This window comes from Ahaetulla prasina, chromosome 3 (genome assembly GCF_028640845.1).
Source record: "Ahaetulla prasina isolate Xishuangbanna chromosome 3, ASM2864084v1, whole genome shotgun sequence".
Taxonomy (NCBI): domain Eukaryota; kingdom Metazoa; phylum Chordata; class Lepidosauria; order Squamata; family Colubridae; genus Ahaetulla; species Ahaetulla prasina.
This window is the reverse complement of record NC_080541.1, coordinates 119,954,626-119,975,508: the sequence shown is the minus strand read 5'-3', so window position 1 is coordinate 119,975,508 and position 20,883 is coordinate 119,954,626. Positions and strand designations below refer to the sequence as shown.

General features: G+C 38.2%; 1 protein-coding gene across 11 annotated transcripts in view; it reads right to left on the bottom strand.

Annotated features, from left to right (window-relative positions):
* Window positions 1-20,883, bottom strand: part of PRRC2C (proline rich coiled-coil 2C) — an 85,838-nt gene that overhangs the window by 54,983 nt on the left and 9,972 nt on the right. For all 11 annotated transcript variants that reach the window (XM_058175471.1, XM_058175479.1, XM_058175472.1 and 8 more), the window contains exons 2-14: window positions 20,335-20,486; window positions 18,995-19,172; window positions 16,798-16,907; window positions 13,309-13,446; window positions 11,100-11,341; window positions 6,986-7,065; window positions 6,006-6,139; window positions 5,832-5,919; window positions 4,698-4,806; window positions 3,886-3,966; window positions 2,295-2,835; window positions 1,569-1,729; window positions 395-641 (exon numbers count right to left, since the gene is read on the bottom strand). In XM_058175471.1, coding sequence (XP_058031454.1) covers window positions 395-641; window positions 1,569-1,729; window positions 2,295-2,835; window positions 3,886-3,966; window positions 4,698-4,806; window positions 5,832-5,919; window positions 6,006-6,139; window positions 6,986-7,065; window positions 11,100-11,341; window positions 13,309-13,446; window positions 16,798-16,907; window positions 18,995-19,172; window positions 20,335-20,449 — 2,224 coding nt within the window. In that variant the 5' untranslated portion in view covers window positions 20,450-20,486. The remainder of the gene's footprint in view (window positions 1-394; window positions 642-1,568; window positions 1,730-2,294; window positions 2,836-3,885; window positions 3,967-4,697; window positions 4,807-5,831; window positions 5,920-6,005; window positions 6,140-6,985; window positions 7,066-11,099; window positions 11,342-13,308; window positions 13,447-16,797; window positions 16,908-18,994; window positions 19,173-20,334; window positions 20,487-20,883) is intronic.

Below are 20,883 nucleotides of genomic sequence, written 5' to 3'. Positions count from 1 at the left end.
AGAATGCTGTAATCTTCCCACCAAAGGTGGTCCCTATTTTTCTACTTGCATTTTTTACATGCTTTTGCACTGAAAAACTGTTTAAAATGTATAAACAAACACATCTTATAAATACATTTTGCTGTAGGAACATATTTTTGCAGTTGAGGAACAACTACAGAAGAGATCATATTCCTGTTAGCTATTCGTTTATCCTCAAATAATGGCATTAGAGGAATGTTTTTAATAATGATATACCATAGCTTTCAACATACTCGCTTTGAAATAAATAACCCTTTGAAATGCCTAATCTCAGAACATTATGATGATCTATAGCAGAAAGACAATTACGCCTAGGAAAAATGAGAAAATGAAGTTCAGCATACAAGTATTCAGCATACAGTAAGAGTTATACCAGGATGCATGGGTGGCATATCCATAGTAGGTCTTCCTGACATCATTCTTGGATCCACGTAAGACTGCATCATGAGCCATCTTGGATCAAAGCCCATAGAAGCCATATGTGGGGGGTGCGGTTGCATAGTTTGGTACAATGGTCTATGTGATGGTGGGGGAACAGGACTGCTAGAAGGTTGTGATGGTGTAGATTGTGGTAAAACTCCTTGCTGCTGCTGTTGCCATTGCTGCTGCTTCATTTGCTCCTACAAAAAAGCAAATACAATAAACTTTTCCTCTATACCAGTGGTAGTCAACCTGGTCCCTACCGCCCACTAGTGGGCATTCCAGCTTTCATGGTGGGTGGTAGGGGTTTTGTCCGATACTGAAGCACTTTCCTTTTTTTTAAATTTAATTGACTTTTAAAAATTTTTTCATAGCATTATTTAAGAACATTTTCATTAGGTTTAAATTTAAATTTCTGAAAATATACTATTTGTATTGCCCACATTACGTAAGTGAAACTAAATGGCGCTATAGTGCAACTGCAAACAAAAGAGCCTCGTCCCAGAATAGCTTGCGCATCTCCCCCCACACCAACCAGCTGTAACAGACAAGCAGAGCTGGTAGCCGGCACCCCCCACAATCCCAATCCATGATGCACAAGAGGCATGCGTAGACAACAATACACGGTGTATTACTGTGGAACCAGTGGGCGGTTAGAAAATTTTACTACTAACAGATACAAAAGTGGGCGGTAGGTATAAAAAGAACTACCCCTGCTCTATACAATTTCTTTCTTAGAAACATGTTATATATTTAATTCATATTAATTCTTTTCAACTATAGGTATTTTGGAATAGTATTTATTTAATGTTCTTGGTGTCCCAACTCTCAATTCTCATTATGGTGGGAACTTTGGTAGCATTAACTATGATAATGGATGGATAGATGAATAAATAAATAAATAACATAAAGTTAATTTTTACATTTACATATAAAATATGTAAATTCTAGGCAAAAATTGTACATAGATATAATCTACAGGTATAGAAAGAACAAATAACATAAAATTGCTATATTAAATTTGGATCATGGAATCTACAGTTATAAGCAATCTTTAGTTACTTATTTCTCTCCATAAAGGAAATTGAATAAAATATGTACTATAAAGCTTAAGATAAATCCATTACCTGTTGCCTCTGAAATCGTGGTGGCAACGACTTCTGAAACTGTTTTGAATAGCCAGAAGAAACAGCAGGACGAGGCTGAGCTCCAGAATCAGGCTCATTTTCATGTGAATTGTCTTTTTCGTTATGATCAGTTTCTTGTATGGTGGAAACAAGTTGACAATCTGTCCAAGGGAAAGACAGAAGATTAGTGCCAGATATTATTTAATTGATAAAATTATGAGCAAAACAAAATATATAGTTCAGTGTTTTATAAGAAGTTGTCACCAGAGTAGCTTAAATCTCAAATTAGGCAAGCTGGTATTTAACCTAAGAATCAGTTTCAAAATGTTCATTGCAGATATTCCAATTAAAGCTATACTGGAACATAAGGGCACTTGGCAGATCATTAGGGTACCAAAAATGTTCAAAATTATACTGTAGTTGACTTTACAGGCATTATTTTGCAAGATTTCTATTTTAAACATATTTAAAAATGTATTCCTCCTTACGAAACGCTCAATGCCTATTTCAAGATGTCCAAATTTTTAAAGTCTAGATCTTGCTGAGATTTTAGTATTCACAAAATACTGCTTGCTTCCAATCTGAGGTATAGATCTTGCGCCCATCCCCTGAAATACTGCCAAAGTTCTACTTGAGTGAAAACAAGGAATGCTGAAAACTAAAGTATAACTATACTGTATATGGGTGAAAATTATACTTTACATTAACGAAGGAATTGATACAAACCTCTTTCTTCCTCACTGGTGGCTTCTTTTTCTTGTTTCTCCAGTATCACTGGGGCAATGACAGACTCCTGAGGCTCAGAAATTTCAGTTTTAGGTTCCTCATGTACTTTAAGTTCCTCTTCCACTTCTTCTTTCTCCTCTCTTTCTTTCTCCTTTTCTACTTCTTTACCTTTTTCTTGATTTTCTTTTATTTCCACATCTATCAATTTTTCTTTCTCCTTTTCAATTGTTGTTTCCTTTTCCTTTTCAACGTCTTTCTCTCTGATATTTTCTTTTTCTTTCAATGGATCTTCTCGAGTTGGCTTTGGTACACACCCAAATTTCTCATTTAAGCGTTTTAATTTCTCAGCACATGCAGCTTTTCTTTGTTCCTCCATTCTTCGCTCCTCTTCTTCTCTCCTTTTACGGGCTCGTTCTACTGATGCAGATATTTCTGTCTGCTGTCTTCGCCTCTGCTTCCAAATCTCATCATCATCTGGTACTGGCCTAGGAGGAAAGGAACCTTGCCTTCCTGGTCCTGCCATGCGATCTGGAAGTGGATGCTAAAAAAGAAAAAACAAAACAAAACCCAGTAAATATCTAAATGGGAGATGTACTATTAAATTCTCTTTGCCTAAATACATGGGCAAAATGGCTCTTCAATTCTCTTTGGAAAAGAGACCTCAAAATAATTTGTCATATCATCTTGGGCCAGGTTTAATAAAAAATAAGTAGTGCCAATTATAAATGAAAAAACACTGCTGGAAATCCTGGAATTTGATCTATTTTCACCAAAGAATAATTAAAATGTACACACATTTAAGAACACTTAATCCCAAAATGTACATACATTTAAGGACATTTTTAGTGTTAAAAGATGTTTAAAATAATCTTTCTTCTAAAACATTAAGTATTTGTTTGCAAGACTTTTATTATTTTGAACTTGTGCATGAATTAATTTTTAATTCCTTAGGCTTACTGAAATCTAAAATTTAAGGAATAGCAGCCTTGTATTTTAAATTGTAATCTGCCTCCCTGAAATCTTGCCATCTAGTGGGACCTCAGAAGCATGACTTTTCTGAGGCTGCCCCTATCTTGGGGAACCCATCGTGCCAGCAATTCAACAGGACCCCATTCTAGGTTTTTGGAAAACCATTAACACCTTGCTTTTTATTGATGTGCTGGCATTATATGGGTAGAAGGCATGGAAGTAGCTGAGCCTGCAGTGGACCATCCCAAGGAGGATAATTAAGGCATAGGATTTTTGTTTATTGTTTTGTTCTTATTACTATCTCATTTATTGGTTTTATGGTTGTTGTAAGGCACCCAGATCTGCAGTCATATAAATCAGTTAAATAAATAAATAAATTAAATGCATTACCTGCTGCATCTAGTATAGTACAATTAGAAAAAAATGATATAGAAATACATCCCACACATTCAATTTGGAGTTCAACCTATGAATTCAGCAAAGGCATTTAAAGGAAAAAATGTGCAAATTCAAATTCTTACAATTGTTCCAACAGAAGTTATCAGCATTAAAAAAGACAGGTAAAGGAATAAGTGTATATGAATCAGAGATTATTTCTGTTAAACAAACATTTTGATGATACCTGAAGAATTGATTTTGCATGAAGTCCAGAACTATTGCTTCTCTCAAGTACTGAAGATTGTGCTGGTAACACTCCACGTCCCTGTTAGATTTTAATAAAAAAACCTTTGTGGATATTCATATGAAATGAAAATTGAACGAAGTTAACCATTTCAAATTAAATTTTACTTAGGGGAAGAGTATAAAAGCAGCAAAATTGAAATCTTTTCCCTAATACGTATCAATTTATCTATTTAAACATGTAAAATTATTTGTTTTTAAACATATGAAATTATTTGTTACTTTCAAGCTGATATTTTGATATAAAGAACATGATAAAATTATACATACATACATTTCAAACAGAATTTAAAACAACAAAACCTAACTGATTTTAAATAGTGAAACCAAGAACAAGCAAACATTAATCAAAAATCATGCCAAAAAGAAACATCTTCTGCTTATGCCTAAAATGTGAAATCGAAATATATGTCAAATCTATGGAAGACAACTCTTTGCCAAAGCAATTAAACTTAACTCATAAATATATATTATGCATATATTGCACATAGCACTAATCATAAAAGGCTACTGTTAACTTTAATGATCAATGGGAAAAAGATCAGATTTAATTGCTACTGGAAGAGAGCGGAAGAAATATTTTTACTGCAAATTTTCTCAAACTAATAAATAGAATTCTGTTTGGAACAGTAAATGCCACTTGTAGCATGAAAAAAATGGGCACATTCAGACATTTAGCATATGGGCTTAGCTGAAGAGAAAAAATGTTCTTCAGGAACAATATGATTCTAAAAAGATAGCAACAACACATACCTGGTCGAATTGACTGCTATATGCTCCTTTTGATCCAACTGATGGCAAAGGAGCAGATGATTTAGGTTCTTCTCCATCTTTCTTGTCTACATCTTTAGTAGATTCATTACTGCATAAAACATATAAATAGAAACACTTCTGCATATAATTTTTATGCCAAACGTATTTTACAAATTTTGTACTAATTTCATAAATATTGCACTACTAAAGCAACCCCATCAAGTTTTTAAGGTAGCTGAAAATGGAACCATGAACCACAGAAAAACAAAATTAACATTATGAGAAACATGCAGAGATTACAAATATACATATCCTGCCTTTTATTCAGAAACTTAAGATCACCGCCTACTGCCGGCCTCTATCTCCCAGCGTCCGGTGCGTTCCCACAGAGAGGGACTCCTCAGGGTGCCGTCAGCCAAACAATGTCAGCTGGCGGCCCCCAGGGGGAGGGCCTTCTCTGTGGGGGCTCCTACCCTGTGGAACGAGCTTCCCCTCGGGCTTTGACAACTACCTGACCTTAGGACCTTTCGCCGCGAACTTAAAACCTATTTATTTCATATGGCTGGACTGGCCTGATTCTTAAATTTTTAAATTTTAATTGTGGGATTTAAATTGTTGTAATTTGTATGGGTGTAATGTTATTTTAAATTTCTGGCATATTTGAATCAGTTTTTTAAGGGTTGTTTTAATTATGATGTATATTTCTGTTTCGTATTTTACTTGCCTGTTCACCGCCCTGAGTCCTTCGGGAGAAGGGCGGTATACAAATTAAAACATCATCATCATCATCATTATTATTAATATTGCATACTTATTGCTCTCTCCGTCACATCTGAGAGATGATTGTCCCAAAATCATTGAAAGAGCATAGGATGGACAAGAACATGTCTCTGCTCCTAGCTCAATTCCTTAATCATTACACAATGCTAGTTCTCAAATGTGAAACAGACTAAATGAATAACGACGACATACTCAACATTATTTAGCTAATGTAAATTCTATAGTTAAACAAATACTTACACCCAGAAGACACCTGTGCACTGTATCACACCGGCAAACTGATGCAAACACTATACACAGAACATAAAGACTAGCAGATGCTTTATATATTTTTTGTATAAATATGTTTATTACCTGTTTTCCTGTTCTTTCTGATTATTTCCCTGTTCATCATCATCACTGAAGTTCAACTGTTCAGTATAATCTACTTCACTTTGAGCTCCTAAATAACAAATTGGAGATTAGCACGAATACTTTTTTTCTGTATGCAATTTTAGTTTGATCTATATCAAGTTCTACACTGCTTACCAGCCCAGCCCTCATCGGCTTCAGCATCTAAATTATCAAACTTATCAAGTTCTTTGAGTTCATTAGCACTTAGGATTGATGGACGTTCTACAGTTTCTGAGTTCCATGAAGAAGGCCCCCTTCCTCTTGGGTTTCTAGAAAAAGAGAAAACATGCAACACATTTGAATTTAAAACTCAGAAAGTGGTACTCAACTTAGTTAACAAATGAGAGAAAATTATCATATTAGGCAGGATTATTTTCATACAGCATATTTAAGCAGAGACTGGATTTATCTAAATCAGAGGTGTGAAACTCAAGGCCCGGGGGTCGGATTCAGCCTGTAGGGTGTTTAGATCTGGCCCACAGGGCTGCCCTGGAAACAGCAAAGGACTGGCCCGTTGTGCCTCTGCCAGCGAAAACAGAGCTCAGGAGGGCCCTCCCGAGCTCCGTTTTCACTGGCAGAAGGTTGCAGGAAGCTGTTGCAGCCGAAAATGGAGCTCAGGAGCTCGTTATCACTGGAAGAGTTCTCAGGCCACCACAGGCGCCCCTGACATGAATTACATCGAGCTGGCCATGCCCACCCGGTCCCCCCGAAGTCAAACACAACCCTGATGCGACCCTCAATGAAATCAAATTTGACATCCCTGATCTAAATAGATGGATTTAGATCCTAGTCAGATCTAAAGCAATCTATCAAGAAATGCTTTAATATGAATTCTTGCATGGAGCAGGGGATCAGATTTCAATGGCTAAATGGACTCTTCCAATTTAAGGATTAAATGACTGGTTTGATGGAGGAATAAGCTAAAATTCTTGGTACCAATATATACAGAGTTCTATCTGCTAGAAGATTACAAATTTCAGGCAAATAATGTACTGTAAATGCACAATGTCTAACTTTCTGGATACACAATTATACAATTAATAAGCAAATTTAGTTCTAGTATCAAGTGCAAACTGATTTTGGAACAAAGCAAGCAAAGCAATTGGCTTTCTCACCTGCTGCTCTCAGATGGGGCAGGAAATCTGCTGGGACCTGCCATTGGTGGATAGGCTAGTTTAGGGTACTGGTTAAGCATCTAAAGAAAAAAAAAAGACTAGATCAATAATAACTAAATTTATATCAAAGTTATTCATAAAAATAGGTTACATGCATAAATGCTATGTACAATGCTAAACTGTAATCTAAGCAACGATAAATTGGTTCCCATATGAAATTTTAAACAAAGAACTATTTAAGTTTTTAAAAAGTAAAAAGGAATTTACTAATTTACATAGCAAAATTATGCAGAAGTATATCATTTATTTCAGAAAATGTATAGCTATATTTAAACAATTGCAAATTAGCTCAATAAGATAACATCAATAATTAGTTAACACATACAGTCCCTTTGGTCAGCTTTCACATATCCAGTTGAATCAGAAGACATTGATATATCATAGGTTCCCAACGTGAACAAAATCACCAATTTAAGATAATGTCAGGATGTTAAACCACACTATTATTTATATAAATATATTAATAATAGTATATTATAATAAATATTAATATTAAATATATTATTTTAAAATTATATATTTAAAATTATAGTTAATTGTTTTGTGATATATCACTAAAACACTAAATAGGCATGAAAACAGCAAAATAATACAGTGAAACTGGCAATTGCCGTATTTTTCGGTGTATAAGATGCACCTTTTTGCCCCCAAAAAGAGGGTGAAAATCTGGGTGCGTCTTATATTCCGAATGTAGCCCCACCTATCCGCCGCCCCCCACCCTGTGAAGGTTGTCGGCTTCTGTGCGTCACATTTTCCGGCAGTTTCAGATGGCGGGGATCCTCACATTGTCAAAAATGAACATTGCCTTTTCGGTCTCTGCACGCTGGGAGATAGGCAGCTGAAATGATTAGGGTGCTGCTTGGAACTGGCCGAAAACCCCCGATGTTGCATTTTCATGAGGAACCACGGCTCTGCGAATTGCATCGGGGAGGAAAACGCGATGCATGGAGGTGATGCGCTTGTGAAGCGGGTGCTTCTGTGCGAAAGGTGTAAGGCTAGGGTGGCTTGCCGCCCGGCCTGCCCCTTCTCCAGACGACCCAGGCTGAGGGCAATCGGCTTTTGCTCCTGGCCCGGGAGGCGGATCTGGCCAGGAGGAAAGAGAAAGTGAAACTGCGGAAAAGGAGGAGGGCGCGTGGCTCTGCAAATTGCTTCGGGGAATTGAGGTGGAAAACACAATGCAAGGAGGCAATGCTCTTTTTCCTCCCCGATTGCCCGAAGCAATTCGCAAAGCCGCGCACCCTCCTCCTCCTTTTCCACAGTCTCACTTTCTCTTTCCTCCTGGCCAGATCCACGTCCTGGGCCAGGAGCAGAAGCCAACTGCCCTCAGCCTGGGTCGTCTGGAGAAAACTGTCTTGCATCTTCAAGGGACTGGTGGCTTGCTGGGCGCTGCGCAGGAGGTGTAAGGCAAGGTGCTGCCCCTTGAAAACTGTTGCTACGATCACTGCTGCCTGGAACCACCCAAAAATGCAATGCTCTTTCTTTGCCTCTGCACACCCCATTTTTGGAACTGGGGAGGCAGCAGAGATATCCAGGCAGCAGAGATCGCGGCAACAGTGTTTTCGGGTGGCAGCGCTTTGCCTTTTGTCCCCTGCGCAGCGCCTGCTTTGCTAAGCAAGCCCCGACCTCCGCGCTTCCCCAGGCTGCTTCCAGAATCAGGGTCTGACCAAGGCAGCAAAGGCGCAGGGGGCTTGCTGGGAAGCCCGGCACTGTGTTTATGAGATGGCAGCATCCAGGAGGACTGAAGTGCTAGATAGAAAGACGGGGCGTCTCGAGAGTGGAGCCTTCAGTTCCAAGTCCCTCTTCTGCCCCCCATTAAATTATCCCCCACCACACCCTACCCATTCCAGTTAAATAGAGTGATAGGATTTGTTTTAAACTGATAAAAAGTTCTGTGCTACCCGTTATCAAAATCTGAATGGAAGTGAGGATGCTTCCTGATGCTGGTAGGCAGAGACAGAATTATTTTTTTCTTGTTTTCCTCCTCCAATATTAAGGTGCGTCTTATACTCTGGTGCATCTTATACACCGAAAAATACAGTAAATTACCAAGACAAAATACTCCCTATTTTAAATGAGTTCATTATTTATGTCCTATACTAAGTCTCAAAACAATGGTCATTTTGAAGGTAGTTTATACATTCAGGTATTTATTTCAATTTTTCTAAAATTTCAGCTCAAACTCCCCTGAAAAACGTATTCCTCCCCAATTATTGAAAATCAATATACGTTTTTAGTTCTATAATTGAGTTAAAAAAATTTCAATTTCTCATGTATAGTGTAATACATGTCTAGAGGGGTGAATGTGAGATGTTTCTGTGTCTGTGGTCTGTTGATGTATGCGCCTTATATCATACTGATGTCAGCCTCAAGGTGCCTTTAGAAAAAAAAAATGCACTGGCTTCATTGCTGATTATAAGGATAGAATTAGTACTTTCTGCTGATGTGTTATAAATTAGGGCTCCCCAACCCCTAGTTTTAGGAACTGGGCCAGGTAAGTGAATGAAACTTCCTTCCACATGATGTAGGTTGTGCACAAAACCATCCCCCCTCCCCTGTCCGTGGAAGACAATTTTTCTTCTGAAATTGGTCCTTGGTGCCAGAAAGGGTTGGGATCAGTGGTATAAATGATACTATTGATAGCAGAGTCTGGTAAAATAGGAGTGCAGTGTGCTGGCTTTTTAAATTTGTTGTGTAATGGTAACCTACACTATCCATGCAATTAAACAGGAACAGCCCAGTTTTGAAACCAGCACAACTTCTTCCCATCCTGTGAATGAAATGTTCATGTACATTTAAAGAAATCCTGTAGTATCGTAGCAATGGAAGTGCAATAGTGTTACTTGGTTAGGTTGGGATTCAGTCTTGGAGCCGCTATTTTGTTATTAGAAGCTAAATAACTGCTAATTGAAGATTAATTCTGTTGTTCTGCAGTAAGAATGTTTAGTTTTCTATCAAAGCTGTTAGGGACTTCAAAGAATTTGTTTTTATTATTTTATTTTTTTCTGTTCTATTTGGGTAAATTGTAGCAAAAATCAGCATCTACTGTATTTTTCGGAGTATAAGATGCAACTTCCCCCCCCCAAAAGGGGGTGAAAATTCGGGCGTGTCTTATACACCAAACGTAGCCCTGCCCACCCGCCCCCATCTTTTGGCCTCTGCCTCCCAGCAATTTACCTCCTTGCAGCAAACAGCAAGAAGAAACAGCCCATTTCAGCTTCAGCACAGCCTAATTAGCACAAGTTGATTGTCTATTGGATCTGCCTCCCTGACTCTCAGCTGTTTCAGGCTGCAGGGATTGCTATTGCCTATTGCTGTGCGGGCCTCTGCTTCTTCTCCAAGGATCTAAATTGCTGGGAGCAGATTTTTTTTTCCTTGTGCTAATCAAGCTATGCTGAAAACGAAAATGAAAGTAAAGCAGGCTGTTTGCTGCAAGGAGGCAAAATTGCTGGGAGGCAGAGGCCGATTTCTTTTTCTTGTTTTCCTCACCAAAAAAAGTAGGTGTGTCTGTAGTCTGGAGCATTTTATACTCCGAAAAATAAGGTATCTAGTGGCCTTGGATTAAAAAAAATAAGGAGCTAGGGATTTGTTCTGATTTCCCATTATTACTGATGGCCAGAAATTTTAAAAGGTTTGAGTTTTGTTTCTTTGGAATGAGCTAATTTGGAAAGTTCAGGAGGTGGAGGTGCTCGGTTCTGGGGGAGGGGGGGAAGAGGAGTGCTAAGCTGAAGTAAAATATTTTTGTTTGTTTGTTTCCTGCATGCTCCAGGTAGTGCTCCTGTTTCAATTAATCTGATCACAAACCAAAAGATACCTTTTGAATCCAGTGGCTATAAGAATTCTTTCTCAAAATTTTATGTTTTGTAAGATTCTTTAAAAAGGTTTTTATTGTTTCACTGCTTAAATATGATCTAAATCCACACCAGAAATGGAAGAGAGTTACTAGCAAACAGGCCATACTGCTACTTGCTTTTTTGCCCTCCATATTCCATTTTCTTTATAACTTGACTCTTGGAAATGAAAGAAATTTTGCAAGAATTTGATCTATCAGACTTACATATGGTGGTATCATTCCTTTATACTGAGGAAGGATCCCTGGCTGTTGTTGACCATTCATCTTAGGTGGGGGAGGTGGTGCTATCCGTATCTCCTTCTTTTCTGGTATCTTAAGGGCATCACTTTGTTCTGTTGGTCCAGGCATATTACCATCTTCTTGAATAAGAGGTTTTGCTTCTTGATCAGTTGGAGAGTTTGGAGAATTTAAACTTCTGCCTCCACCTTCTCTCCAGCTAGCAACATCTGCATTGGAAAAGGGAACATCAAATTCTGAAGTGCTGTACCAGCACAGTAACCAGTTTTATTTCCTTCTTCCAAAAACCATACTTCCACTGCCTGAAAAAAGTTAAAGCAGCCCAGATTGGAGCCACATATCCTAGACAATTGCTCAATGAAAAACTGAAATAAACTGTGATGCAGTTTGTTTTTCTTGACCACTATAAAGGGTGGGATCAGACTTACAAAAAGGGGTTGCCTCATCATACTAAGCATCTATCAGTATTTTTGGAACATCTGAGTTTTGGAAATCCCTAGTGTTATGCAGTGCACTTTCCCAATATGACTCTGCATCAGCAGGAAAAAACTGTCAGTCCTCAGAAAGCCGGAAAATTAGAAATCTTTGCTAATATACAGGTAGTCCTCAACCTACAACCATTTCTTCAGTAACTGTTTGAAATTACAATGGTGCTGAATGAATGATGATTATGACCAGTCCTCAGAGTTCCAGCTGTCTCAGCACCTCCATGATTACATGACTGTAATGAACATATCTAGTAGTCCTTCCTATTTTCCCCACAACAACACCACTGTAAATTGGGCTAAGAGTGTGACGGGCCCAAAGTCACCTAGCTGGCTTTCATGTGTAAAGCACAACTAGAACTCATGGTGTCCCGGTTTCTAACCTGATGCCTTAACCATTAGGCTAAACTGACTTGCTAGTTATTTACAACTTATTAATAACTGGTCCCAGCACCCTGTGATCATGATTGCTCTTTGCACCTTCCCTGCCAGCTTGTCCAGAAAGTCAATGGGGAAACCAACAGGGAAGGTCACAAGTTGCTACGGTCATTCTCTCCCACCCATGCACCCTTTTTTGCATTCATGTCACACTGGCCACTTATACACTCCCAAAGTCCACACTTCAAGCACCCTCTCAGACCTATGCTTGACCCTTGTGCTCCCTCTCTGATCCACAACCACCTGCACTCCCTCCCCAATCCTTGCTGTGTCTGTCCATGCAGAATCCCTAACTTGCACACTTGCTTGCTATGCTTCCCCCAAATACATGCACACCCCTCACTCCTTCTCCCATCAAACACTAGCCACCTATCTACCTGCTGGCCTGGGGCTTGCAACCTGCTGCTGGCTTCATCGTTAGCTTTTGTTGTGGGAAGCAGGTAGGACATTACTTTGCCTAACAACCATAGCATTCAGTTAACATCAACAACTAGGACTGCAGGGACTGCAACTACTAAGCCTTGCAGTTGTACTTTATGACATTGCTTAGTGATGGAAATTCTGGTCCAAATTGCCATTGTTAAGTCGAGGACCACCTGTAGTACTAACCCCTACATATCTATCAGTATTTCTAGAGCCATCTTTTGTTCGCTTCTTTTATTTGACAAGCATAATAGACATTGTTCCACATCTGAAGGCTTTTGAGCCTGCATATTTGAAAACAGATGGACTACATTTCACATTTTTAAATCTTTTCCCTTAAAGAACACAAGACGAACACAAACTATTATTTGGTATGAAATATATATTTTCTGTTAAAAGAAAACATCAACCACTGCAATCATAATGATATTCAAACCTAACACTCAAAATAGGGAATGTGATCAACTGAGTATCTCTTTTACAAATTTAGTCAGTAACCAAAAATAAAAGAGACAATATTAATTTGTAGATGAAGTTTTAATTAATGAAAGCAAATAGATTAAAATCCTTAATCCTAGATATTATTTGCAAATTAATTTTGACATGAATCAAATGTGAATTAATATTGAATTCTATGAAGAACTTTTAAATTTGTTTATTAGATTTGTTAAGGCTGATCAAGTCTACGACGACATGGTAAGTCTAGTACACAGATGAAAAAAACAGATTAAAAACCACATAATCCTGAACAGAAACAGCATTCCCCAAGATGAAAAACTCATCAGGAGCTCCATAACCACAATAATATTAGGTTATTTTAGGCAACCTACTTTGTGGACGCAAACTTGGCCCAGGACCATAAGGCTCTTCAGGTGCATCCTTTTCTTTATTTCCCTTTTCTTGATCTCCAGCTGCCTGCAAACTAGGAAACTCTTGCTGGAAATAACTATTTACTTGAACTCCAGGACCTGAAAGTTATTTTAAAAAACCTAAGTCAATACCGCACATAATGTTCTTTTATTCTTATATTTAAACAAGAAATATATTCTATCACAATTCACAGTGTTTCAGAAGATTTAGAATCACCAAATCATAGGGCTGGAAGGAACTTTGGAGATCTTCTAGTCACATCCTGCCCAAGGTGTGAATCCTTATTCCCTCCTAGACAAAAGATTGTTCAACCTTTTCTTGAAAATCTCCAGCAGGCAAGCTGACAGCTATGATGTCATACCAATCTTTCTCTTGTTAGGCTGAACATTCCTAGTTACCTTAGTTGTTTATCACATGATTTAGCCTCCAAACCCTTTATCATATTTGTTGCTCTCATTTGCACTCTTCTTAGGGTCTCAGTATCTTTTTGATATCATGTCGACCAGAACTGCATACAGAATGTATGTATGTATGTATGTACTGTATGTCTAGAGGTGACTCTTATGCTATTTGTAAACATACCTTAAGCAGTTTTATGCTTTTATCATGTAGCTTTGGATCGTTTTTCTCAATAAATAAATGAACAAATTTAATGTTTTTGACTTATTTGTTTAATTGGGTTCTCTAATTAGTTTTAAGAGATACGTGGAGAACGTAACATGTTTAGGTAATATTTATGCAGAAATACTGAAAATTCAAAAGGGTTCACAAACTTTTAAGACCCACTGTAATTTGTGTTGGACCAATTACCCACAGGGAGATGGCTGGATGAGATCAATTACACCACCCATTTATCAACTCATTGGGTTAGCTGTGTCATTCACACCCATGCTATTAGAAATTCAACCTGTAATTTAAAAGCAGCATCATAAGACCAAAACATTGACCGGCCTGTAAGTCTAAAATTTTGCAAGATGGAAGAAGACTCAACATAAAGAACAACTTTCAAGCATGTAACTTGAATTTCCTTATCTGACAAATCACTTCCTACTATATGCTAGAGGAATTCTGTTCTCTCTCTCCTCTCCCTCAAGGCCAGAAGCAACAGCAAACATATGTATGAACAAACAATAACACATATACATATACAAGACATAATGACCAAAGTAGTTTTCCCTTAGCATCCTTCAACAGCTCCCTAAAGGACAGTATCTCTTTTGCATCAACTGCTCAGACACAGATCACACACCCAGGATTGAATCCCTTATAGCTCTAGTTTTGGGGGAGAATGCACCAAACAGAAAAAAGTGTTTTTGGAGCACTCCATATCTGGAGCAAAATCCTCTCTAAAAGTTCTTCCAAATAGTTTCAGATCATCGCTTTGGCAATGTCATCTCTTTGGTGGTTTAGAATAATAGAAGCATAGAAAAAGCAAGTACAAAGCAAACTGAGGGAATGAAGTTATCTTTTAATTCCCTCCTTCTCCACAGCAATTCCCAACAGAGTAACTCACTGGCCTGAGCTTCTGAGCGTCTTTTCTCTCTCCTCCAGTTTTTTTTTTAATTTACATTTATATCCCGCCCTTCTCCGAAGAGGCGGCTTACAGTGTGTAAGGCAATAGTCTCATTCTATTTGTATATTTACAAAGTCAACTTATTGCCCCCCCAACAATCAGGGTCCTCATTTTACCTACCTTATAAAGGATGGAAGGCTGAGTCAACCTTGGGCCTGGTGGGATTCGAGCCTGCAGTAATTGCAGGCTGCTGTGTTTTAATAGCAGGCTATCTTACAGCCTGAGCCACCACGGCCCCTCCTCCAGTGCAGCATACTCCCCAGCCAAATTGGCCACCTAATCTCCCCAGTGTTTTCCTTCTTCTCAGCTACTCCCATCAATGTCCTTGGCCCTTTTCTTCTTGGCTTTTATTTCCAAACTACTTCTGTCAGGAACATACTTTGATCAGGCATATACCTTCCAAAACCAGATGGATCTGTGCCCAAACTAGCATTTTGGTGTAATCCCACCACCACCCCCAAAACAATTTTCATGAACAATCAATCAGTGGATCCACTTGCCTCCAGAAGTTGTAAATGCTCCAGCACTGGAAGTTTTTAAGAAGAGATTGTATAACCATTTGTCTGAAATGGCATAGGGTATCCTGTCTAAGCAGGGGGTTGGACTAGAACAGGGGTCACCAACCAGTGGTGGGTTTCAAATTTTTTTACTACCAGTTCTGTGTGTGTGGCTTGGTGGGCATGGCATGGCTTGCTGGGCATGGCAGAGGAAGGATACTGTAAAATCTCCATTCCCTCCAGACTCCAGGGGAAAGTTACTGCAAAATCCCCATTTCCTCCTGATCAGCTGGGACTTGGGAGGCAGAGAATAGATGGACGCGGGGCCAGTCAGAATTTTTACTACCGGTTCTCCAAACTACTCAAAATTTCAACTACCAGTTCTCCAGAACTGGTCAGAACCTGCTGAAACCCACCTCTGTCCCCAACCTCTCGGACCTCAGGGACCACTAAGCTCATAATTTTAAATCCTTCGGACCACTAATAAGATCTGCCTAATGACTGGCTGGGTGGGCGTGGCTAGGTGGTCCTGTGACTGGGTAAGCGTGGCCAACTCCTCACTTCCCCACCTGGGCTCCTTAGGGCCCTAACAGGAAGCAGTGGTTGGAGCTAACCAGCCACCATGAGAAAGAGTTGGCAAAACAGCTCAGTTCAAATTGGATCACTGAGGACTATGAGCATAGGCTTTCCAAGTAGAGGGAAGACCTGCGGGAGTGCAAGGCCAGGTACCGGCACCTGGAGGCTCAACAGGCTAAGATGGTCAGCCAGTTCCAGGCCATGATGCAGTCCCACTGGAACAAGGTCCTCCGGTTCTTTGCCACCAGTGGCACTTCCCTCCAGCCTTCACCCAAAGCCCTGCACCAGGAGGCCAAAGCAGACCCCAAGTCTGAATTTCTGTCCCCCTTCAACCCACACAAAAATACCTCGAAGGGGGAGACTCTGCAGCAACACAAACGTCCATTGCATGCATCCATCCCAGGGGCCGTAGTTTGAGGACCTCTGTTTTAGTGCAATATTAAAAATGCAAATAATTTTTCTGCAGACCACCAACATTTTCTTGCAGACCACCAGTGGTCTATGGACCACCAGTTGGTGACCACTGGACTAGAAGACCTCAAGGTCCCTTCCAACTCTATTATTCTAAACTTCTAATACTTCTAATACTACCATCTCATCCTTTAATAGTCTCTCCTAAGTTTTCCTTCAGAAGGCAACTCCTACATACTTGAAACTTTCAAAGCTATGCACCATCTATATGATCCTACTACATCTCTAACATTACCCAAATAAACAAGAAAATAAAAGAAATGATGAGTCTTAGAGAAGTGCAGTGCAGAATTATTGGCTCAGTTAGACTGGCCCATCTTTCCTTCACTTACCATCACCCTGTCCACCCTGTTTGGTATTCGCCCAGGATTTGACAACAGGAGGAGCTTCTGGAGGAGCAGGAACTGGAGGTTTTGGCTGCACCTGTGGTACTTCTGCTTGTCTAAAAACAAGAGAAATTTGAGAATGCTTGAGAGAAAATGGATAACATAATGACTGCAAATCATATTTTAACAAAGAATTAAAACTTCAAATCATTAAAGAAAGCTTGTATGATAAGAGCATAACAACTTATATGAACACAGACACATTTATGAATGCAGCTCCCAATACTTCTCCTAGCAGAATTTATATCACAATCTTATTTCAAAAGCTTTAATACAAAATAAAAGGGAAGAACTTCAGGAAAGCTTATCAAGATTTGCATGAAATAGTTTGTATCATATAATTTTTTAACTATATGATACAAACTGTTCTTAGCATAAAATGGGATAACATCTAATTTCAATTTGCATTCATTTATTTTTTCATGGTGGAAGTGAACAAACAAGCCTATTAAGCAAACAAGAAATGATCTGATGCTGCCACAAAATCTAGTAAAGTTTAATCAAAGATGAAATACTCAAGCATGGGCTCTTATCAATGCTTCAAAAGACACAATCCTTCTCATATCTGCACAATCTAATGTCAATTTATAAAAATTATTGATGAAGGATCTTTTATAATTACTTATTTGACATGACAGGGCTTTTCTGTTTTCATTCATCATACTGTATATTAGCAAGCTGCGTAGTTCAGCTCTTTTATATACAGACAATATCATAATCATGTCTCTCTCCCAAATGGGGATGAGAATCAAATTGAGAGATTTGATTTCCTTTTACTGAGAAAATACGGGTAATAAATTATCAGAAAACCAAGGTGCCAGTATTTGCATGAAATTCTTTAAAATTTATAATTAATGTTATTACTAATAATGGGCCTTGTGAAGAGTCAGCAGCTGCCCTTCCTCAGCAGAAGGAAGTTGATGGTGAAGGTCAGCCGAGGGGCAGAAGAGAAAAGCAGAAGTGGAGGCAGGATAGCCAAAAGGTGAGATATGAGAGGGGGTTAGGGAGATGGAGGAATTGAGTCATATGTTGCAGTTGTAAATTTAGAAGGTTGCCAAGCATCCAAATTCTTATCATGCGATTGCAGGGACGCCACAACTTCAAGGACCAGCCATAACTACTATTGGTTCATTGCTATTGTAACTTCAAGTGGTCAGTGAATGAATGGTTGTTAAGCAAGGACTACCTGTAGTATTCTAAGACTCCTGCAGCATATGCTAAAATGTTACATTAATAACAGGAAGGATGAAGACTTCCGGTTGAGCTTCCAGCGCAAGATCTGTGACCTCTGCAGGTCTGTTCTGAGCTCTCCCTGTCGGGGGCTTCACTAGAAGCCATAGCCACCTTGGAGGGGTGGTGAAACAAAGGGGGGCCGCCTTGCAGGTTGAGGGGAGCTGCATCTCCCCTCCCTGACTCGGAAACCCCCCTCATCCGAAGACTAGGAGCAGCAGCAGTCAAAATGGCTGCCATGAAGCCGGAGAACAGCCAGAACCATAAGTTTGTGCAGGAGTAGAGAAACGCTAAATGGTGTGTCTGGATAAGAAAAGATTTACAGCTGAAGTTGGACCCCATAAAAAAAAATTATAATTAAAAAAATATTTTTAAAAAACAAACAGTACATTTTTTCTGAAGAGTATTAACCGAGTCAAAATTTATACAGCTTACAACATAAGTATTTCCCAAATATAATTTATTTATTTCAATTTCTGCCATAATATTTTTCCCTACTTTTTTATTTTTCATCTCTACTTAATATTTAATATATAATCAATATTACCATCCACCCTAACCTCCAATCTTAATCCATTTCATTATCTTATTTCTCCATTTATCACATATATTTCCCAAAATCACCACACTTTATTTTCTGAAACTATAATGGAAGATAATATGGATGCTAAAGCACATCAGTTTAGATGTTATTGCATACTAGTTAATATTTATATGAAAATTAAAATTTTGTGTAAAAGGTAAAGGTAAAGGTTCCCCTCGCACATACTTGCTAGGAATATGTTTATATGTATTGAAATGTTTGATACTCAAACATCGCACCATTCACACAATGATACGTATACATTTAAAAATAATAATAAAAACTTGATTAAAAATAATAACAGGAACGATGATTTGTAGTGCAACTTACTTTTCTTCCTCATGCTGTTCTTGTTTAGAAGCCCAACCTGTACCATCCTTAGGCACAATGTTTATATTGGGATCATTGCCTTTGTTTTCTGCTTTAAGACTAGGGAGGTTAGCTGGAGGGGGCATTCTCCGTGAAACAGCAACTTTCCCAAGACTTTGTAATCCATGACGAGTTGCAACTATGCAAAAAATAATAATAATAATAATTGTAAACTGTTAATATGCATTCATGTTTCTGCTCATCCTTTTTTTCTTGAAAAAAAAATTCCTGGCAAAATACTATTAAAAATTATATTTCTGGACATTGAAAAACTAGGAATAAATTCCTGCCTGCTCACTAATTTGCAAATGGTGAAGGAGAAAAATATACCGTATTTTTTTGCTCCATAAGATGCATTCGCCCCCGAAAAAAGGTGGATGGTGCTGGTCCTTTGATAACTGTGGCTGAGGGGTTCTTTCGCAGTGCTAAACCCTGTCTCTTCTGCCATTGCCCACCTTTTTTCCCCGCAGTATAGGAATCAAAAGGCAGAGCTGGCACATGAGAGGACACACTCAGGCTCTGTCTTATTTTTTTTTCTTGTTTTCCTCCTCTAAACCTAGGTGCTTCTTATGGTCAGGAGCGAAAAATTATGGTCAGGAGCGAAAAATAGGGTAACTCTTGGTTTCCAAATTAATATAGGGACAAGTGAATATAGCATGTTAAATATCTGATTATTCTTCTGTAGTCTTATTTTAAAAAATAGTAAACAATGCAAAACATCATTAAAGACTAATGTTGAGCTTTAAGATTTATAGAGAACTTTTTTCCTAAATCAAGTATAAATGTTCTATTTTTGTTTATTGCTCTCTTTTAAAGAGCAGCAACTATGAAAGGAATTGTGCAATTTTCTTTTTCCCTTCTTTGCTTATGGATCTTGTATTCACTGTGAATTTGTTGCTCAAGTACACGTTTTATTATGGATGTAAACTGTTTTTCATTAAAATATTCATAACAATGAATAATGTAATAAAATAAAATTTATAGAAATCAAACACAAATATATAAGAGATGACAGATGAAATCCATGGACTCAATGCCAGATTATCAAAAGACAATGCACACCGATATTTACGTACAATCTTGCCAGAAGGCTTTTTAGAAATAGTTCTTTTAGTATCATTATTTAAAAATACCTGAATATTAGCTATAAAACTGTCAGGCACGTAAATTAGTAAAGGTAACTAGGATGCAAAATTGAAAATCTAAAGTTAAAATGTCTTAAGTGCTGATATTTCTGCACAAAACAAAATTACAACCAACCAAGTAAATTGGTAGGAAATGTTCAGTTTTAACAAGCATACCTGTAGTTTTCTGTGTTTCCAGAGCCTTTCCTTTATATGTATTGAATAAACTAAGTGTTGCATACTTTGTTTTCCCGTCCTTTGCTTTTGTGCTCTGGCTTGACTTCTCAGACATTTCAGTTCATCGAGTCTGGAATCTCCTTGCTCACCCCCTGAAAAGGAACAATAAACTGACTAGTCAAAACAATCTAAAAAAAAAAAAAAGACTCATACATGCAACAGATGTAATTATCATGAGAATTGGGATATTCAGAATGTAGTGCAGCTGCTCCATAAAAAAACTCTGTGGTAGCTTTCCAATATATAAAATAGCACAACAAATAATGAAACTAAGTGTGTCCCAGAAATCCTGTTAAAAGTCTGATTTTTAGTAACAGTAAGACAAATATCAAAATTAAAATGTATTAGAGATGGAATAATCTAAAATGAATGTTACTAATATGCTCCAAGTAACTCTGTGCTTGATCCCATCTAAATCCATGCATATGGAGTAGTTAACATTAAGATTTATACATCAAAGTTCAGATAATCAAACTCTCTACAGATATT